General features: G+C 48.5%; 3 protein-coding genes across 3 annotated transcripts; 2 read left to right on the top strand and 1 right to left on the bottom strand.

The window, feature by feature from the left end:
* Nucleotides 1–804: 804 nt before the first annotated feature.
* LOC135809348 (prosaposin-like) lies at nt 805–8,538 on the top strand. The gene is made up of 9 exons (XM_065322684.1): nt 805–1,439; nt 1,947–2,123; nt 3,165–3,239; nt 4,061–4,219; nt 4,721–4,906; nt 5,207–5,394; nt 6,117–6,222; nt 7,559–7,666; nt 7,906–8,538. The coding sequence occupies exons 1-9, from the start codon at nt 993–995 to the stop codon at nt 8,185–8,187; spliced, it is 1,728 nt and encodes a 575-aa protein (XP_065178756.1). The 5' UTR covers nt 805–992; the 3' UTR covers nt 8,188–8,538.
* Nucleotides 8,539–9,003: 465 nt separating this feature from the next.
* Nucleotides 9,004–10,851, top strand: LOC135809352 (uncharacterized). Its single transcript, XM_065322687.1, has 2 exons — nt 9,004–9,441; nt 9,746–10,851. The coding sequence occupies exons 1-2, from the start codon at nt 9,410–9,412 to the stop codon at nt 10,725–10,727; spliced, it is 1,014 nt and encodes a 337-aa protein (XP_065178759.1). The 5' UTR covers nt 9,004–9,409; the 3' UTR covers nt 10,728–10,851.
* Nucleotides 10,852–13,539: 2,688 nt separating this feature from the next.
* LOC135809350 (uncharacterized) lies at nt 13,540–16,609 on the bottom strand. Its single transcript, XM_065322686.1, has 2 exons — nt 15,491–16,609; nt 13,540–14,719 (listed from the first exon to the last, which is right to left on the bottom strand). Exons 1-2 carry the CDS (start codon nt 16,513–16,515, stop codon nt 14,440–14,442), a joined length of 1,305 nt encoding a protein of 434 aa, XP_065178758.1. The 5' UTR covers nt 16,516–16,609; the 3' UTR covers nt 13,540–14,439.
* Nucleotides 16,610–20,356: the final 3,747 nt, after the last annotated feature.

Genomic DNA, 20,356 nt, shown 5'->3' on the forward strand with positions numbered 1-20,356 from the left:
TGTACAAGAAGAAGAAGGGGCTGCCGGTGGTATGACGTACAAGTACGTGTGGTGTATGTCGCAGAATGTGGTCTACTCGATGTTCTGTTCAATTTGTGGAGAGGCAAAGCAATGTGTTAGGGAGCACTCCCAGGAACATTGCTGCAGAGAGATCAGAGTTTGCGCACCACAAAGGCCCTTGGGAGAGCACTACGCATTGCACTAGCTACTACTGTCGTGTTCATGGAAATCCGGTCGATTGACCGGGGCCGGCGCCCTCAGCGCGTACAGAACGGGCCAGGGCACATGTTGATCCGATGCGACTAGCGCGCTGCAGGCTGCAGCGCATAAAATGCATGTGTGTAGATCTACCGCTTATCCACGGCTGCATGTCCAGCACGCTGGGGCCGCTAGATGTGTGACCGGATTTCCATGTCCACAACACTGACAAACAGTACAACACCCATCCGGCACACTAATTCTTCCTTTCACAACACCATCATGCTCACAAAAGAAGAGTTGAATGTTGTACACCATGTACATGTACACGAACCGCCGGATAGGGGGGGGGGGGATATCCAGGACCAGACGCCGGCGACAGACAGATAGATTACCGATCCAGCTGCTTTGCTCTCGTGTCCGACTCGTGATCATGGTGACCCGCTCAGGCGCTGACAGTGACATCTCGTCCATTGGCATTCGGCACTCAGTGCCGTCCTGGAGACAGGGTCCTTTGACTCCTGAATAGTCCTGGAGGCTGGACCAATGATCGCGTCATCGCTGGCAAGGTTGTTTTGAATTCTCGTGCCGGGCTAGTCTTCGCGTGCGGAATGCATGAGAATTTGCGATGCCTTCTCATGGTTTGGTAAGCGCTGTCAAGTTCTGCCCAAGAAACTCAGTTCTTGTCTCTCTTCCCTGTGCGAGTAGAAGTACATGTCTGTAGCGGATAATTACTGAAACAGTCAGTGAAGTCACGACTCGTGAACGTTTGTTTGTTTCTAGGAACCAGTCCGATGATGAGGTTTCTAATGATTTTAGCGGTCTGTGGATCGCTACTTTGGTCTACGGTGGCCGGGTTGGGTGAGGATCAGTGTACGGAAGGACCCGACTTCTGGTGCTCGTCGTCCGCCAATGCACAACACTGCAGCGCCAATGAGTTCTGCTCGACGCAGGTCTGGACCAACGGTGTGCCACCGGAGAAGACGGCCACAAAGCCATCTGAGCGACCTCCCGCAGGCTGGAATCCGTGTACGCGCGGACCAGCATTCTGGTGCGCTACACTGGACAACGCTGATTTGTGCGACGCGTTCAGCTACTGTCAGCAGCATGTTTGGGGTTCAACGACCAAAGCACCGATCGCAGCGGACGGAGATGGAGCTGACAAACAGCTGCTAGAGAAATCCGAGGCTGCATTGATCATGCTGTTTGACCCAGAAGAAGCAGCGAAAAGCATTTTCTCGGTATGTAGAAAGCGGATTTACAGTAAAATAATTTATCAAACGAGTCATGGTTATGTGTCTTATGGAGTTGCACATTCTTTGGGAGTTATATGCTTTTTCTATAGAGGTTTAGTTATGCGATTACACCATCAGTGGAGAAAGTCATGACATGCACAGCAATGCACTAGCGACTCGCGCTGTATACACACTGCACACAGCGCCCATAAGCGGTTCCGCTGATTTGCCACCAATGCATGCCATCATTCGCATAACCGCAGTCCTAGGTACATGATTGTATACCATGGTATACAGCCTGTACGTAATCATTGTGTGGACTGTGTTCGCTTCATGCTGTGACCACCGTCTACTGCCAGTGTGCACTGCATGTATACTGCCAGCAATGGTACATACATACATGACTGTATGAGCAGCCGACAAGACTGATCTGGGCTGATGCAGTTGCGTAATGTTACTTGATGTGCTAACTTTACTTGTCCAGTGTTGCTGTTGCTTGTTTGACCTGTTTAGACATTGGACAGCATGGCTGCAGTGAAGCTGCTGCCACAGCCTCTCGACCACTGTGACTGTGAGTCCTGCTATTACCTTGTGAACCTGGGGAACTCCTGGCTTGGAGAGAACAGCACACAGAACCTGATCAAGTCCTACTATGTCAAGCTGTGTATGAACGTTCCAGCCTCTATGCAGGTAACTAGTACACTACGTCATTGTAGTGATGCCGTAGAGTCCGTGCAGGCAAGCATGGGTGCAGCGGATGGGATTTTCGGTCTTCGATCACTTCGGTGGGTCTGGATCTACTCATCTCCCACCGCTTTAGGAGCTGCATCCGCGCCTTGATCCTAGAGGGTGGTGGCGTTCCTGCCTTGATCCTAGAGGGTGGTGGCGTTCCTGCCTTGATCCTAGAGGGTGGTGGCGTTCCTGCGGATGCGGAAAACTCAGTCTCCAGCCGAGTCTCACGCGAACTGTGAATTTTTTAACAGTCCGTGTGTGCAGACAGTATGTACACCTTGACGGTTCCAACTGCAATGCTGGTGTGTGTGTGTGTGTGTGTGTGTGTGTGTGTGTGTGTGTGTGTGTGTGTGTGTGTGTGTGTGTGTGTGTGTGCGGGTCCATGTGTGTGCATGTGTATGTGTTTGTGTGAGCATCCGTGTTGATACCGTTACTGGACACAGGGGATAAGTGCCACCGGTCCATATCATGTACACTGCCTGTGCACACGCATGTACATGATTGTACAGCATGGTTTGTGAAAACTGAGTATAGAACTCTGTGGGGGGGGGGGGGGGGATACAGTCTATTTATTTATTTATTTTATTCCAAGCAATACATGGCTGGGGTAGCCAATGACCACTTTGCGTGGCGATTGCAGGGTTTTTATAGCCAACCTATGCAGGGGCGTGCTCGGCCCCCCAACTAGGGGGGTGCACGGGAGCCGAGGGGAGCCCCCCCCCGGCAATTTTCTGCAATTTGTTTGCAACCTTTCTTGAATTTTAGAGCATATTTGCATACATCACAATTGCAATTACCCAGATTGAAAATTTTTGGGGGGTGCACGTGCCCCCCGTGCCCATCGCCGAGCACGCACCTGCTATGCACATCTGCTCCAGTGCTCCGCTGGTCTACTCAGTGGACACTAGCCATGATTGATGTTTGCAGTTCCCAGGCCGGGAGGCTGCAGTTTTAATCTACGTATCCATTCTCTCCGGCATATGTGTCCTGGTGTTGCAGGAACACTGTGTTAAGGTGGTCAGCAACCATTTTGCCTCTGTCATCGGAGACCTTGCAGACTTGGATCCGAAGAAGGTGAGTCAACAGGACATGAACCCAAGAGTGCCGGTGCAGCTTTTGACTCATCTGCATGGGTGTCTGTCTATCATGGCAAAATTCCTGGATTACATCACAGTTGTTGCAAATATGCGGTGTAACTAAGTGGCGTTGTGCGTACAACTGCCGGGCTGTAGCCGCATGCACCAGGAGAACTGTTTGAGTCCTGCTTGTACACACTGCATCATCAAGATGATGTAATGCGGGAATTTTGTCAGGCTAGCCACCCATTTGAGCTGTACACTCTGGGGTTGATGTACTCTTGCTCTCGTGTCACTTCTGTTTATAAACCTGAAAGATCGTGATGTTTGACCCACCAATTGCTCTTTTGCTTGATCATTGATATACATGTACATGTAAGTTAATATCCAATTTTATCTGTTTGGCCCGCAGTTCCGACTTCACCAGCAACCCATTCCTCTTGTCCACAGATACATCGATATGAGAGAGTGACAACATGACTAGTTTGAAAGCAATCTGGGAGGAAGATGCAACTGATATTACTGTCCAACCTGAGCTAGCTTGGAGCAGTGCAAGGTGCCAAATGAATGAGATTCTGGTAATTTAGAAGTGGAACATCACTAATCTGACCACTTTTGCTCGGTCCCGAATTTTCCTCCACAAGCGGGGATACAGGAAAGTCATTTTTACCAATCACTGCCATTGAAATCAGACCACTTTGTCCGGTCCTTTAGGCGGTCGGAATTCCGAGGTTCCACTGTATAATATGTGGGCTGAATGCTGGCTTATACTGGTACAGTATTGTGCTTTCTCCCTATTGTTGTGATTGGTGTTGCCAGGCGTGCAAAGATGTGTGCACCACCGGTGCGAGTTCTACTTCTAACAAGGCTCTCGGTCTGCCAAAGATCAAAGTTCAGGACAAGCCGGTCAACACATGCCTGTGTCAGACTTGTCAGGAAGTGTTCTCTGATCTTGCGGACGCGTTTGGCCAGAAGAGAGTGAGTATATATACAGCTAAAACCGATTACAAAAGACACTTTCAACGTGATTCTTGTAAAATGGTAATTGTAACGGAATGTTGTAATACAGTCTACTAGTACATTGTTCCTGGTCATGTGACTCATGCCTTGTTTGTGACTCATGTCTGGTCATGTGACTCATGCCTTGTTTGTGACTCATGTCTGGTCATGTGACTCATGCCTTGTTTGTGACGTAACTGTTTTGATGACATTTGCTTGGGGACGTCTGGAATTAAAATTGATCACGAGGGCTGTTTTGTTTGGAGCATAGGTGACTGTCTGGTCGAAGAGCATGCGAACGGTCCAAAGAATATTCCCCGTTATCTCTCGCATTTACGTAAACAAAATTGATTTGTGCTTGTTTGCTTTTGGTGACTTTTGTTGCATCCTCTTGGAAGCATTGTTTGTCCACCGGGAAAGCCACGGTACGAGTAGGGATGCTGTTCTAGCAGCTGGTCTTTCTGCTTCGCTCTTGTGCAGTTTCAGAATGAGTTTGTTGAGGAGTTCAAGAGGTTGTGTTCATTCTTACCAGATGCCGATGTCACCCAGTGCCAGACAACCGCTGAACAGTACATTCCGGAGATGTATGCGATGATGTCACACCTCAATCCTGCCATGGCATGCAACCGCTTCAAGTTCTGTGAGAACCACACTGCACCGGCTAAGGTATACAGCATGGTGTTGATGTTATGTCAGCATGCCTGTGTGTGTGTGTGTGTGTGTGTGTGTGTGTGTGTGTGTGTGTGTGTGTGTGTGTGTGGGAGGGGGGGGGGGGTGCTCCTTGCCCGGGGATTGATGGGGGGGGGGGAGCACACAACATCCACCGTTTATGATGGCACACACACGCACACACACACACGCGCGCACACACACACACACGTACATACATGTACACACACATACACCTACATACATTCGCGGTGTTCCTGGTTGTACTTTTCTTTCCCTGTCTCGATTTGCTTGCAGAACGCAGAGCAACCCACGCAGGTTGCTGCGACAACCAAGCCTAAAATCCACATCCCATGCGTGGGTCCATACTTTGATCTGACTCGGCGCAACAGCGATGGAAGCATTCCCAAAGAGATTGAGGAGGTTGCAGCATTGACCGGGCTTGGTGCAATTCCAGATGATGACTGTGAATGCGAATCTTGCAAGTAAGTACCTGTACACATAGGTATACACTTGGGCACACTGAGAGAGAGAGAGAGAGAGAGAGAGAGTGTGTGTGTGTGTGTGTGTGCTGTCTGATGATTGCTCATGCGTGCAATACTGCCTTGTTTCCCTTCTCTATCCTTGTAACTGTATGCGTGGGCACTGTATGTTGGGAGATCTCCCTTCAGCGGCTATATTATAATTGTATGGACAGGGGTGTCGGACAAGGTACGGTCACTACGGTATTGACCATACCACTTTTTGCCCCAGCTTCCCCGTGAACAAATAAAATGAACTGATCTGGGCAAACAAATTCCAAAATTGTTGGCTCGGCCACCGCTTCCCACGAGTAAATTGTATTTCAGGTCGTTGACTGTACCACACTAAAATGCCTTCTGACACCCCTGATGGAGCTAACTTGCACATCATTCCACCCATGGTCACACTTACGCACACACTATACATGCTCACTTCACGGTTTGTTCCAACTTTCCACAGCATGCTGCACGTCAAGGCACTTTTCATATTGAAGTTCACAGTCATGCATGCATCTCTGTGCTCTCTATGGCGTTTATGGGTTTGCAGATATGGTGGCAATCTGATTTGCCCGCTAAGAACTAAAGCAGGCAGAAAATACGGTTTTTAGGTGTAATTAAGGTCTCCTGCACGCTTCCCATCCTGTCTCTCCATTGCCTGCACCCTAACGCTTAACTCCTAACTCCAGGTACTATTTTGGACAGTTTTCCGCATGCTTCAAGCGCAATGCCACTCGTCGATGGATCAACACGTTCTACCGCAAGATCTGCCTTGACATTCCCGCCAGCATGCAGGTTAGATACCAGCATGCAGGTTAGATAGCCGGATGTTAGCCCGTACAGTACTGTCGGGTAGCGCCGAGGAACGGCCAGCCTAGAATGTCACCAAGCCCAGCATACCAATGTATACACGGTGACTGAACTGTGCATCGACTGTAATACATGACAATAAGAACGGTCTAGGCTAGAAGGCTGACCCCCAGTTTATTTATTTATTTATTGCAGCATCTCATAGCACAGTGAGAACACCGGCCAATACAAAGAGAGAGGGTGTTAGCCAACCACGGCAAGGAAGGGAGAAGGGGAGGAGAAGAAAAAAGGAACCGGCATGGATAAGTAGTGATTGCAACAAAATGAGAAACACCGTGAAAATCAAAGTCAAGGCGCGACAAGGCTCTTAAAAAAGCGGAGGGAAGAAAGGTCCTTAGCTTCTTGGGGAAGTGCTAGCCACGCAGAGTACGCAGTGAAAAGGGGAGAGTGAAGTAGAAAGGAGGACTTGGGTTTCGGAAGGGAAAGGGAGTTTCTCGTGCTACGGGAAGAAAACCAGTTGAAACAGTGGAGGTGAGGTGAACACAGATTGAGTTTGAGAGAATGGATAAGGGTGACAAGATGTGAATTACGTCTCATAGACAAAGGGGTAGTGTGTGCTAGAAGGCTGACCCCCAGTTCTTCGGCGACCGACAGTACTGTAGTATTGTACCATAGTGTCATACCCTAGCCTACCCCCCCCCCCTAGCCTACCCCCCCCCCCCCCCCCCCAGCCTACCCCCCCTGTCATACCCTAGCCTACCCCCCCCCCCCCCCTAGCCTACCCCCTGTCATACCCTAGCCTACCCCCGCCCCCCCCCCCCTGCCATACCCTAGCCTACCCCCCCCCCCCCCCTGTCGTACCCTAGCCTACCCCCCCCCCCCCCCTAGCTGCATCACAGTCTGTGTAGAACTTTATTGGAAAATTCAGTTATCACTCACATACTTTGAAGTACTACCCTGTCCGATCGCATGTAATAATCATCATCTATAGTGACCAAGTCACGCTTCTTCAAACACCAACGCTATAACAGATCTCTACCTGTACGTTCGTGCAGCTCTGGATAACTATACTGACAGCTTTTGGTGCTCTGAAACTGTCTGGCATCATCAGCACAGCACCGCATCGGCACTTTACCAGGGATTAGGCTGTGTACGTGTAGAACCTGATACAGAGAGTGAGCTGCAATTACAGTAACACTCTCCTGCCCCCCCCCCCCCCCCTATATGTGTGTCTGGTATATATATATGGACTCTTGGCGTAATGAATATCACCTTATTGGTACAACATACCGCTTGATTTGTTTGTTCTTTCACGATACAGGAACACTGTACTGATGTTGTTATGAAGCACTTTGCTACGCTGACCGAAGACCTGGGCATGATAGACTCTGACAAGGCCTGCAAAACAGCCTGTGTGAATGCAACAAAGGTAGAGGATGGATTGTAGTTGTGCACTACAGTGCATGTACGTGCTATAAGTGATGAGTCAGTGTGTGTTGGGCGGGGGGGGGGGGGGGGGGGCATGACGTGTGTGTGCACTGCGGGCAGTTTGCACTTTGTGATGGTCTTCTAGGCTGAACGGATGAGATTATTTAACCGATGATCCTACAATCCCGTCCGTAAGCACATGATGATGTGCTTTGCATTCTCTGAATTCTTGCCTGCTAGGTGGCTAGTGTGAGGGACACAAGTCTTGCGGTGACTAACACATGCCTGTGCCAGCAGTGTCAGAACTATATTCAGGACCTGGATCGACTGCTTGCAGAGAAACAATACCAGGAAGACGCGGCCACCGAGTTCAAGCGACTCTGCGGATTTCTGAAGGACGACACGGCCATGACTAAATGCGCCAACGAGGCGGCCAAGTACATTCCGGAGATGCTCCAGATGCTGTCCAATATGACCCCACTGCAGACCTGCAGTCACTTCAAGTACTGCCAGAAGAAATGAGGACCGGCAGCATTGGGTCTACTGGCGTCGAGATTACCAAGCAATTCTCCTGCACGTGTGGGGCGCAGCATGCTGCCTGGTAAAGCGTTACATGCATATTTTGTCCTGGAAATCTCAGTTACAGTCTGTAGGAATGGCAGTGTTTTGAAATCTTAGCAATTATTCTGGTTTATTTCCGAGTTGACATCACCTATAGGCTATAGTTACCTTAGTGCCCTCTAGCACTTTCTTTGTGGTATCACTGTGTCGCATCAACGAAATGTATTACAATATACTCTTTATCACAAAAAAATATTCGTGGAGACAAGAAAGAAATTTGGAACGCAATGAGTAAAGCGAGTTGCGCACTGATCATGCATGCCGTCGACTTGGGTTATGGTCAGTTATGGGTATCCTTTTGAAAAAGGATTTTACTGGCAACGCTATATCAATGTGTACCAAAATGTAACTACTCAAAATGCACACACACACGCGCGCGCGCGCGCGCGAGAGAGAGAGAGTTTTAGAAGCATACCCGGGTGCATATGCTTGGTAAGGTTTGGATTTGCAGCACGCATTGTGACAAGAGTACAATTGTGTTGGCGAAGGCTTGACTTGCACAAAAAAGAAAATAACCCCTCTGAGTTCAGCACATTCAAGCGGCTGGAATAAAAGTGGAACAACATGGCTGCTGCACAAATATAATATCATGAGCATTACTGCAGCTGGTGAAAAGACGTCACATCATGACTTCTAACGCAATTACACGTACAAGTATCATAGACACGATCCCAAATTGTCTTCAATATATTATCAAACTGGAACACTCCTTGGATGTACACATTATCAGCAATCTCAGTGCATGCTTCTCCTGCAGTCACACATACCCTTACATAAAGGTTCCCTCGTTGAGTCAACTTCACCCACATGCCAAGATGATATTGTATGTACATTGATTGATACATGCACGTGTACAACTGGACACTCGTTCTAAACTGGCATGCGCATTCGGCCTGTCTGGTTTGGTGTTGTTGACAGAGGATGTGTGGCAACGGCTGTCAGCAGTGGGATGATGACAAGATGACAGGACTGTCAGACAGGTAGTCCTATCCAATCCCGTGAACACTGTGACAAGCATCCATGCCCAGGATTGTTGGTGATTAGTGCCCTCAGCTGGTCGATATGTGCTCGACGGTGCGGAGTGCCAGCCATGCGGCCACACCGCTGAGTGTCGCACTGATCAATGAACCCTGGCTGGTTGCATGGCATGAGCAGGTCAGTGATATAATTATATTATTAAAATTGACTGCTCTTGGCAATTGTGCACTTGGTATCATTTGAAAAGTAAAGGTTTTACTTGCCTAATAGGTAGTGCTTCTCTAGCCCAGTGGGACGCTACTTTGCTATAGCGTGGCCCGGAGATTGCCACTCAGTCTGCTGCCACAGTGCCACTATCCTGCTAAGAATTAAACCAGCAGTGCTTTTCAAAGCAGTTGCGAGCATCTTGAAGACATTGAACAGTCATGGCTTGCAGGCTAACCTTACGTGTGCTGACGTGGACTTGTTTTAACTGTTGCAGTCAGCTGCTACTAGTGGCTGGTGTGCCAGCCACCCAATTGGATATCACTCTCAGATCACAGGCTGCTTCCAGCACTGGCCGTTTGGCTTGGAGCAGCCGTGAGGAAGTTGTCCAGTGGAAGCCGGCGGAGACCTGCATCATCTTGGTGGACGTTTGGGACAAGCACTGGTGTCCCACAGCCACTGAACGACTGTCAGCGCTGGCCATGCTCATGAACCAAACATTGTCGGCCGCACGCGAGCTTGGCGTGCTCATTATCCACGCACCATCGGACTGCATGGCCTTCTATGTGGACTACCCGCAGAGAAAGTGGGTGCTGGAGCTGCCCAATGTCACAGTCCCCAAGGACCAGCCTCACGCCGAACCAGCCTTTCCGCTGGACGCATCGGACGGTGGCTGTGATGTGCCGGCCACCAGCTATCAGGCATGGCATCGCGAGAACCGGCTCATCACCATAGCCCAGCAGGACGCGATCAGCGCCGGTCAAGATGGCCGACAGACGTCACAGGAGATCTACAACGTCCTGTCGGCGCGTGGCATTCGCAATGTCCTCTACGCCGGCGTTCACGAGAACATGTGCATCATGACGCGACCGTTTGCGATCAAACAGCTGGTGGCCTGGGACAAGTTCAACGTGGCGTTGATACGGGAACTCGTTGATGTAATGTACAACCCCATGCTATCCCCCTATGTTAGCCATGCCGAAGGTACAACACTAATGACCGAGTTCATCGAGAAGTTCTGGGCTCCCAGCATGTCCATGTACGATTTTCTCAACCCAAGGAAGTCTGGCACGGCTCAGGAGGCTCAGCTCAGTGCCAGTGCTGCATCTGACATGAAGAAACAAGCTGAAGTCGCAGCCACGCTGCAACGGCAGACATCACCCGGCAAGAGAACATGTGAGGCTGGGGAGCAGCAAGGAGGAGAGTCTCTGCAGTGTGGGAGCCCCGACGTACACTACACGTGTCCGTGGCAGAGATAGTCATCATGACATACCCATGCCACAATCTACTCTCGATACGTCACACACTCTGTCCCTCTGACAATAGTGAGTGGCTTATTGAGAGTGTGCCATTTAAAATTGCAAGTAGACAGTTTCCATTGTAGCCATGGCCGATGAGTTGTTGGTTCCCTATTGCCGTCGGTTGCAGTTCACGACTGAAACCTTTAAAAAAAATGTGATATTCACAATCACAGAAAGTAGACGTTTCTAGCGTAACTATAGGCAGTGGGGGGCAATCATGTGTACCCAGCCCAATACAATGTGCATTTATTGTATTGTATTGTATTGTATTTATTTAAAAGGATTCTCCAAAAGCAAATGGATGCTTATCACGGAAGTCTCCCACATAAATATCGCAAGAAAAATGGGGAAATGGGGGAGAGGAGAGTGGAAGATGAAGCATGGGAAGAAGGGAAACAAGTACCTAAATATCGAGGTATAAAAGCAGGAAAGAAATCGACGAGGGAAGAAATCACCTCTGCAGATAATAGCGGGACATTTAGATGAAAAAAAAAACCAGCAAGAAATGCCAAGGATTAATTTCAAGGAAAAAAAATTTCTCAAACGGAAAAGTTCGGAATTCCAGTCAGAGAATATCTATGCTGTGAGTAATGAGCCTTTAGAGCAATGCGAAAATTGACAGAGGACTGAACGCAGCGGATGTGTTCTGGAAGTTTGTTCCATTCCACAGATAAACTGAAGAGAGGGGATTTAAGGAAATGGGCGCCAGAACGAGGTAAAACTATAGAGGACGGGTGACGACAACTAAGGGATACATTGAATTTGAAACGAATTAGCAAAGACGGAAACTGGTAAAAGACATGATGAAATACAGCAAGGACAGAATCTGACGACGCCACTTCAGGGATGACCAGTCACAAGTACGATTAAGAATCTGCTTCGGGGTTTCCCACTCAGGAGGGTGCCGGGTCTTACAAAGCAGATATGAACGAGCAGCAACGGCTTGCAGTCGGTCTAACGTAAGCGAATCTGAATGGGATACGGCGAATGACCAGACAGGGACTGCGTATTCTAACAGTGGTCGTACGTAACACTTGTAGAGCAAATTCACGGTTGAAGCAGAAAGGAAATGGGCCATATGGCGCAACAGAAAAACACGACTGCGAAACTTATGGGTGATAGATTTTATATGGTCAGAAAAATTTAGTGAAGGAGTGATAGTCACGCCGAGATGACAGTGGCTATCACCTTTCTGAATAGGCACACCGTTCATTGTCAAGGGGGATGACGGGCCGGGGGCTAATGCATATTTTTGAAAGGGTAGGTGGACGCATTTACTGGTGTTAAACGTCATGGCAGTAGCTGATGACCATTGACAACACTTATCAATGTCAGTCTGGAGCAATGCATGATGGATAGGAAGTGAGGTGTTTGCTGGAGAAACAAGAATTAAATTAGAGTCATCAGCAAAAAGGGATAGGGTACTAGAAGCAGGGGCATCAGGAAAGGAGTTGATGCACAGGTAGAAAGAAGCGGGCCGAGATGGGAACCTTGGGGTACGCCAGCGGTGATGGGCAAAGGGTCAGAAAGAGTTTGGCCGATGCGAACGCAAATACTACGATCACTGATGAAGTCCTTCACCCAAGAACAGGCAGAAAGAGAACACCAACCTGAAACAGATTGAATAACTAAATGATGACTAACTCTGTCAAAGGCCTTAGAAAAATCAAGGAACAGCTGGTCACAAGAAGACTTAGAGTCAAATGCACGCGAAACAATTGAGGTAAGCTGTACCAATTGGTCAACTGTTGACCTCTTTCGACAAAAGCCAAACTGGCTGGAACTGATAATTTTATGGCTCTCAACAAACGAGTAAAACTGATGGCTAATCATACTCATACAATTTGGCAACTGCATTTAACAGCGATATAGGACGGTAATTGACTGGATGAGAAGGATTACCTTTTCCCTTGAACACAGGTACAACAACGGCAGATTTCCACTCCCTGGGCTGAGTACTGGACAGCAAGCAGCGGTTGAAAAGGGCGGAAAGAGACTGTGACGTGACCTCAGCTGTTTCACGGAGGATGCGATTGTTCAGCAGTCCAGCGGTTTTACGTTGAATGGGAAGTCTGGATAGCGTGTCAAATACGGACTGCACAGAGAATGGTTGTATGGAGAACTTCACAGTGGACGTGGGTGTTAAAATACCAGCTGAGTGCAGGTCAGGTGTTAGCAGTGGCGCCTGGCTGTAGCTCGCAAACACTTTGGCTAGGAGATTCGTCTTAGTACGGAGTCAATGGACAATGATATCATCAATACTGTATTCGGATTCCATCTGGAATAGTATAATACCGGTATGTATCTACACTGAGTAAGTACATTGTACTGTTTGCTACACACACACATGTACGTGCACGGTTTGAACTGTGACACTGCATGTTGTCGGATGATTAGCCAAATACATGTACCACACGAAACTCTGAGTAGACACCCAAGTTTCCCACCGATCATGTCAACTTGAGTTGTAAGCTCTGAGTAGACACCCAAGTTTCCCACCGATCATGTCAACTTGAGTTGTAAGCTCTGAGTAGACACCCAAGTTTCCCACCGATCATGTCAACTTGAGTTGTAAGCTCTGAGTAGACACCCAAGTTTCCCACCGATCATGTCAACTTGAGTTGTAAGCTCTGAGTAGACACCCAAGTTTCCCACCGATCATGTCAACTTGAGTTGTAAGCTCTGAGTAGACACCCAAGTTTCCCACCGATCATGTCAACTTGAGTTGTAAGCTCTACTTCACGTATCGGTCACTCTTCCAAGACAGGGGCACCTTTCTTTCAATTATTCATAAAGTATACTTATACTTATACGGTACTTGTAGATATCAGGAGGTGCAATAAAAGAAGTAGATAAACAGGTCCAAGGCCAGCTTGAAGCACAATGAAAATATTTAAAAAAAGAATAGATAACCTCTTTGGAAGATCAATCTAATAAAACGAATGAAAGAAAAACGGGTGAAAAGCCTGCAAATCAGGAAAAATAAATGCCGGTATGACAAAACGTAGGAGTATGAAGCAATTCTTCATATCCTACTTCCAAGTAGCAGAACAAAAAAGTCCAAAACACGGCAGAGCAAATTTAGACACCTCCAGGTAAACAAAGTGTGCAGAACCAACCAGCTGGTGTAGAATGTAAAAATAAGATGGAGGGGAGGGGAGGGGGAGGGTAAATTAAGCGGTACATGTGCTGTGTGTAAGGCATTATACTTGTGCTGAGTCAAAACCACAAGAAAAAGTGAGATTGCATACAATGTCTACACTTGGGGATGTCCTAAGCTTGGTCATGTGACCTGGCTAACTAAAGGAAAGTCATGCCTAATAATAGTACAGTGTATGTACAGCTAGAGCTATGGGATTTAGTATTTACACACCCCATCATAAAACAACCGCGGGTTACCATCACACAGAGCGAGGCATACAAAACAGAGAATGCGTCACATCTGAGAGTGCGTTGGGTGGGGTTTCACACTTTACAATGGGTTGCCAGGCAATAGTGCTATCGGGCACTGCCATCGGATATCAGCTCCACCGCCGCCTACAAAGAAAGGCTTTAGCGTGCGGAACGTCACGACGCGAAGACAGCATACAGCCCAGCTACAAACAGCGCCTGTGCACTGGGCATAGTAGCAGCGGAATGTTCTCAAGCTGCTCTACGCCAATGCTCCCTGTCAGCTGGAGCCCATTCCCGCAGTGCAGCCGAAGCAATGGTTATCCGTGTTGCTGCGCAGTGCCGTCAGGCTGTCCAGTGACTGCAGGGAGAACACGTCAACACCACTGGGGGATCCATCCTCGTTCGGCATCACACCAATCTGCAACTGCTGGTTGAAGTCGCAGTCAAACACCTTGCCATCATAGCCGATGGACACATGGTCACGGCACATCAGATTCTCCACAGTCTCCGGGTTGAAGTTCCGCACCAACACGTTCATGTACTCTTCCAGTTCATTCCTGGCGGCCAGCGTAGAGGAAAGAACACATGCGATATTCATCACCAGCATCTCACCGAAAGTCAAAAGACTACACTGCACCTGACTGCAGGCTATCACACACTTTTAAAAGTATTCTGTGAAAAGATTCAGTGCCTACGAGTTAGCAGAAGTCTGTAGCAAATAACATGCATGTACCTGTTCTACAGACGCATGTCATCAGGAATAGTAGTTGTGCTACAGCGCTGCTCAATGAAATCCAGTCGTCTCACTCAAGTTTACGCCTTGCACCATTTCGCAGCCCAGTGTTCGCAGGTCTAGGGCTGTGCAACGCCCAGTGGCGTGTACTTGAGTGACGCTGTGACTGGATTTCATTGAGCAGCACTGTAGGTGAAATCCGACCCAAAGTGAAAAGCTGGCACCCTGAATCAGTTCCCAGTGCTGTATATCAGTGTAGACTGTACATGTGCACACCCGGAGCATTTGTACCACTTCCAGAGTGTCAGTCAAGGGCTGTGTAAGTCTAGGCTATACACTTTGGGTAGGTTTCCTCTAGTACAACTGTACATTTTCAAATTTGGACTTCACGGAGAATTTCAAAGTATTAGGAAATTAGAGGCCACATGCCTCGTACTGCTCTTTTCTCTCAGAATAGAGTTTTGGAGAGAAGAGAGCAGCACGAGGCATATGGCCTCTAATTTCCTAACACAACTGTACATGTAAGTTGTATTTATCCGCCCTAGCACGCACTCAGTGGACTAATATGGGCTGTGTTCATGGTGCCAGTACTCACCGACGATATAAGAAGTCTGCAAACCGCTTGATGGGCATGTTGGTGATGGTGAAGAGGTGATTGAAGACAATGCCAAACGTCTCTAGCAGTTCCTGGCGATACTTCTCCTCCAGTGAGGCTTGCTCTGGTGGCAGGAAGGCACCCAGGGGGTTGTAGACCAGGTCAAGAGTGAGGCCAGAGTCGGGATGGCCGTAGCCTACCTCGTTCAGCTTGAGCAGTGCAGCAATGCTTTTGTCAAACACCCCACTGCCACGCTGCGTGTTCACATTCTTAGCACTGTAGCAGGGCAGCGAGGCGACCACCTGAACCTGATTGCTGGCCAAAAACTCGGCCAGGTCCTCCTGCCCTGGCTCCAGCAAAGCCGTCAAGTTGCAGCGGTCGATCACGATCTTGCCCATCTCGCGGCCGCGCTTGGCCAAGTAGCGAAACTCGTCGCACAGCTCCGGCGCTCCGCCAGTCAAGTCTAGGGTCGTCACACTCGAGCACTGGCTGAGCAACTCCAGGCAGCGGTCGGCCACGCTGCGTGACATCATCTCCTTTCGGCGCGGCGAGGATTCCACATGACAATGATTGCATGCCTGGTTGCAGTAAAGTCCGATGTTCAATTGGAGAATGCGTGCAGGCCGTCTCACTAACTGATTCTGTCCACATTTATCCTCCACAATCTGCTCAAAAGCCGGCACATCGTACTGGTCGAGAGCTCGCTGTCGCCTTTTTCTTTCCTCGCGTGTGAGCTTCACCTGACCCATCTTACGGAGCTGCTCAGCAGTGACTTGGAAATCTTTATCCTCAGCCATGCCCTTTAGAGTCTCCGGTATGAGAGATCCCTGTGTTCTCTGCTTCAACCCGTCCAGTCCTGACCAGCTGCCCTGTGGTACTGCGGGTCGACGTAGCTTATGCTCATGAATATTCACATCTGTGTCGAAATCCGGTAGCGGGGCTTTCGCTGCTTCCCCAGACGCTGATCGACGTCCAAGATTCGTAGTAAGGAGAGCCAAATGGCGTCTCCCACCTGCACGAAACATAGCTAAACCTGCATCAGTTTCAAGCAAACTGATCCACAAGATACTTTTCAGAAACTGTCTTTGCACTGTACATTGTCATTCTATTATTTTTTGGTCCTGCTTCTTCAAAAGACTACATCACCATGATCACTGCATGCATGACTTGTGACTGAAGTTGTGTAGTTGTACGAGTGGGTCCGGTTCTTGATTTCAAACTGTGACGTCGACGTAGATCATTGGCAGTGCACGTGGTGGACCGCACGTGACTTTGAGTCAGATGATGCATCGAACTGTGGAGAAGGGTGAATGAAGCAGTGAAGGTGAACTCGACGTTTTACAAAAAAAGTCTTGAGGCTTAGTTATAAAGCTTAGCTAGCTACATGGCTGTCATCAGTGCCATGCTGTGCTAGCATAGCCGAGATTACGCTTTATCACCATGATACAGATAACCCACATGTACTACGTGTAGACCTACCTCCAGTAAAAATACTGGGGTCGTGATATGAGGAAGGAGAGACAGGAAGGCTTGTGCAACCCCCCCCCCCCCCCCCCCCCCATTCTCGATGCGGCATCGTGCAAGTAAGTTGTTGCCGGTACTGTAGTTGCAAAGTAATAGTTTACTTGCAACGCTGACGCCGAGACCTCTGCATCTGGTCGGTTGAGTTGCTCCCAGCACATCGGCACGTCATCCCTACATCCCCTATGACTATGTTTTGTCCTTTTCCTCGTTTCTTTTTGTTCTCCACCTGCTTTCCAGTCCGTACCGGTATGGAACAGAAGACAGAGTGATGTACTGTCCGCAATCGCTGGTACATGTACAATCATGTACATGGTGGTCGTCACAGCGTTACGTAACGTTACTTGACACTACAAATATATTTTTAGTATTTCACGTTCGCATCCCTTTCGCATCACTTTCATGTTTGCACTCGAGGTCCGAAGCCTCTCCTAATCTCGCGCCAACAAAATACTTCAAGGCGAGAGGCGCTTACAAGTAAGTAGTATTCTACTTTGTAGGTCAGGTGCCTAACACCCGGCCGGGCGTCACTCCCCGTCAGCGCCTGGCCTGGTGCGACGAACACCACTAGCACTGCCAGTACTGTACTAGCACGCACCTCACACATGTTACGGTTAGGTCTATAAAAACCAGGGCATCTCAGCTCAGTCCAGTCTGAAGCGATGACCTGACGACAGTAGTAGGTTTTTCATTTTGACCCGACGAGACCATACGACGCTTGCAGATCACAGCACGAACAGTTCACCAGCCACACTCCACGAAAGCAAGTAGTAGTACTCCTGACAAGTCTTGTTTCGTTCCATAGAGATAATAACGGGGAACTCATCAGAGGAGAAGCAGTTGTTGAATGAAGGGGTTTAGCTGAATAATGCTATTTTATAGACGAGATATTGGCGCACTGAGGTGTAAACACTCAACTAACTCACATATGTGACATATCAACACAAAAGGAATAGTGCAGAATGGAGGTGTTCTGAACCCTACCAGACACAACTATCACAAGTGCTAAATCATTCACAATGAGAAGGAGAGGTGCACAAGGTTGCGCTAGTTTACACGTCACAAATGGTACTGAGGTAGTGACAAAGATAGGTGAAAAGTAGATGCCAAGTGAAAGCCAACAAATCATCACGAACGTCTAACGTCACATCTGAAGATTGCTAGCGGCACAAGACAAATACTTCACAAACCTCGATAATTGGAATTCAGCCAGCGGTATAGTGAAAGGAAGGCTGCTGGGTGTGACATAGAACTGTGGGCTGCTGAGGCGACGTATCCATCCTGATCTTGACTACAAGGTTGGCGTCTAACGCTAAAATCCAAGCAGCAGATCAAATCCTTCCTCTGGTCAATGGCAGATTTCCTGGTCCAGGAGAAGTCATAATTCTTTGTGCCATCTTCAATAGGTCCGTCAAATACAGTAGTAGTAGGTTTTTCATTTTGACCCGACGAGACCATACGACGCTTGCAGATCACAGCACGAACAGTTCACCAGCCACACTCCACGAAAGCAAGTAGTAGTACTCCTGACAAGTCTTGTTTCGTTCCATAGAGATAATAACGGGGAACTCATCAGAGGAGAAGCAGTTGTTGAATGAAGGGGTTTAGCTGAATAATGCTATTTTATAGACGAGATATTGGCGCACTGAGGTGTAAACACTCAACTAACTCACATATGTGACATATCAACACAAAAGGAATAGAGTCAGTACCATTTGTGACGTGTAAACTAGCGCAACCTATTCTTGTGCACCTCTCCTTCTCATTGTGAATGATTTAGCACTTGTGATAGTTGTGTCTGGTAGGGTTCAGAACACCTCCATTCTGCACTATTCCTTTTGTGTTGATATGTCACATATGTGAGTTAGTTGAGTGTTTACACCTCAGTGCGCCAATATCTCGTCTATAAAATAGCATTATTCAGCTAAACCCCTTCATTCAACAACTGCTTCTCCTCTGATGAGTTCCCCGTTATTATCTCTATGGAACGAAACAAGACTTGTCAGGAGTACTACTACTTGCTTTCGTGGAGTGTGGCTGGTGAACTGTTCGTGCTGTGATCTGCAAGCGTCGTATGGTCTCGTCGGGTCAAAATGAAAAACCTACTACTACTGTATTTGACGGACCTATTGAAGATGGCACAAAGAATTATGACCTGACGACAGCTGGCACGGAGATCATTTTGATACCGACTACCCGCGGCTCAGCCTTAAGCGCTTCATGCTCGATCCGGTTGGACAAGGGGCTGGCTCTCGGAAAAGATTGACGAAAAGAGGCACAGTGCAGCGGCGTTCTGGTAGGAGCTTCCTTCATCACCCTGCTCTACCGACTTGGATCAGGAAACCAGTGGAGCGTACACAGACGTCGTGAAACCACAGAGCTGGCACGGAGATTCCCATGTCGTCCCCTTGGCCCTAGCTGAAGTAGTCGCACGGATCCGTTTCTGCTCTGCCCGAACATAAGGTATTGTGGCTCCTTCTCTTTCTTTCTCTCCGCAGATCGTGTTTTCAACACAACTGCCACACTACATGACATGTTGTGCACATGTAACTGTACAGGACCGTCTTAGTCTTTTGAACACTTGCACATTGTAGTCCTACCGGTACGCGGTAGCTTGTGCACCACCTACGTTTTGTAACGACCAGGCTAGAATTTCATCAAGCACAGCATACCAATAATGTATACACGGTGACTCAAATGGTCTATCTAGGCTAGGGAGGCTGTGACCCCCAGTTCTTCACTGGCAGACCATAGCGATTCAGCCGACGACGGTCGGTCACACATGCCCCAGGTCCATCAATTCTGGTTTCTGTGAGAGGGAACTAACTAATTACTTGATCCCGGGAGAAGGCCCCGTGTGATGCAGGTATCTCTTCGGTAACTCTGCCTTCGTGAGCACCCTGTGTCAATGATGCACACAAGGCAGTAGTAAAACCTTTATCTACTCGTATCGTACTCCCTGGTGCACATCACCACTGCACTGTATTAGGTGGTCGAGCCAGGGCAGGCCAGTGTTCGTCAGTCTTACCCCCCCCCCCCCCGTGATCGTTACAGTTGTGCAGTAGCATTCTTCGAAGGACATCAAGTGCCCCCCCCCCCCCCCCTTGTCAACTGGGCCCTAAACAAATCCTACCGAGATGCAGTCACTGATTGTATTTCTTCACGTGAAACAAAGTACATTCCTAATTCATCCACAGATACTGGGGTCATCCACACTGCTAGTAGTGGTTGGTCTCACTCACTGGTGCCGAAGTACTGTAGTGGTGCTGAAGAACGACCAGGCTAGAATTTCATCAAGCATAGCATACCAATAATGTACACGGTGACTCAAATGGTCTATCTAGG

The sequence above is a fragment of the Sycon ciliatum genome, chromosome 2 (genome assembly GCF_964019385.1).
Source record: "Sycon ciliatum chromosome 2, ocSycCili1.1, whole genome shotgun sequence".
NCBI classification, from domain to species: domain Eukaryota; kingdom Metazoa; phylum Porifera; class Calcarea; order Leucosolenida; family Sycettidae; genus Sycon; species Sycon ciliatum.

What these genes read in the sequence shown, in the direction of transcription:
- LOC135809348 (XM_065322684.1), top strand. Translation starts at nt 993, where the DNA reads ATGATGAGGTTTCTAATGATTTTAGCGGTCTGTGGATCGCTACTTTGG. An exon ending in TGTGAATGCGAATCTTGCAA is followed by an intron (nt 5,395 to 6,116) that starts GTAAGTACCTGT and finishes TCCTAACTCCAG; the next exon opens with GTACTATTTTGGACAGTTTT. An exon ending in ACATTCCCGCCAGCATGCAG is followed by an intron (nt 6,223 to 7,558) that starts GTTAGATACCAG and finishes TTCACGATACAG; the next exon opens with GAACACTGTACTGATGTTGT.
- LOC135809352 (XM_065322687.1), top strand. Translation starts at nt 9,410, where the DNA reads ATGAACCCTGGCTGGTTGCATGGCATGAGCAG. An exon ending in TGGTTGCATGGCATGAGCAG is followed by an intron (nt 9,442 to 9,745) that starts GTCAGTGATATA and finishes TAACTGTTGCAG; the next exon opens with TCAGCTGCTACTAGTGGCTG.
- LOC135809350 (XM_065322686.1), bottom strand. Translation starts at nt 16,515, where the DNA reads ATGTTTCGTGCAGGTGGGAGACGCCATTTGGCTCTCCTTACTACGAAT. An exon ending in GCAGACTTCTTATATCGTCG is followed by an intron (nt 14,720 to 15,490) that starts GTGAGTACTGGC and finishes GCTGGCCGCCAG; the next exon opens with GAATGAACTGGAAGAGTACA.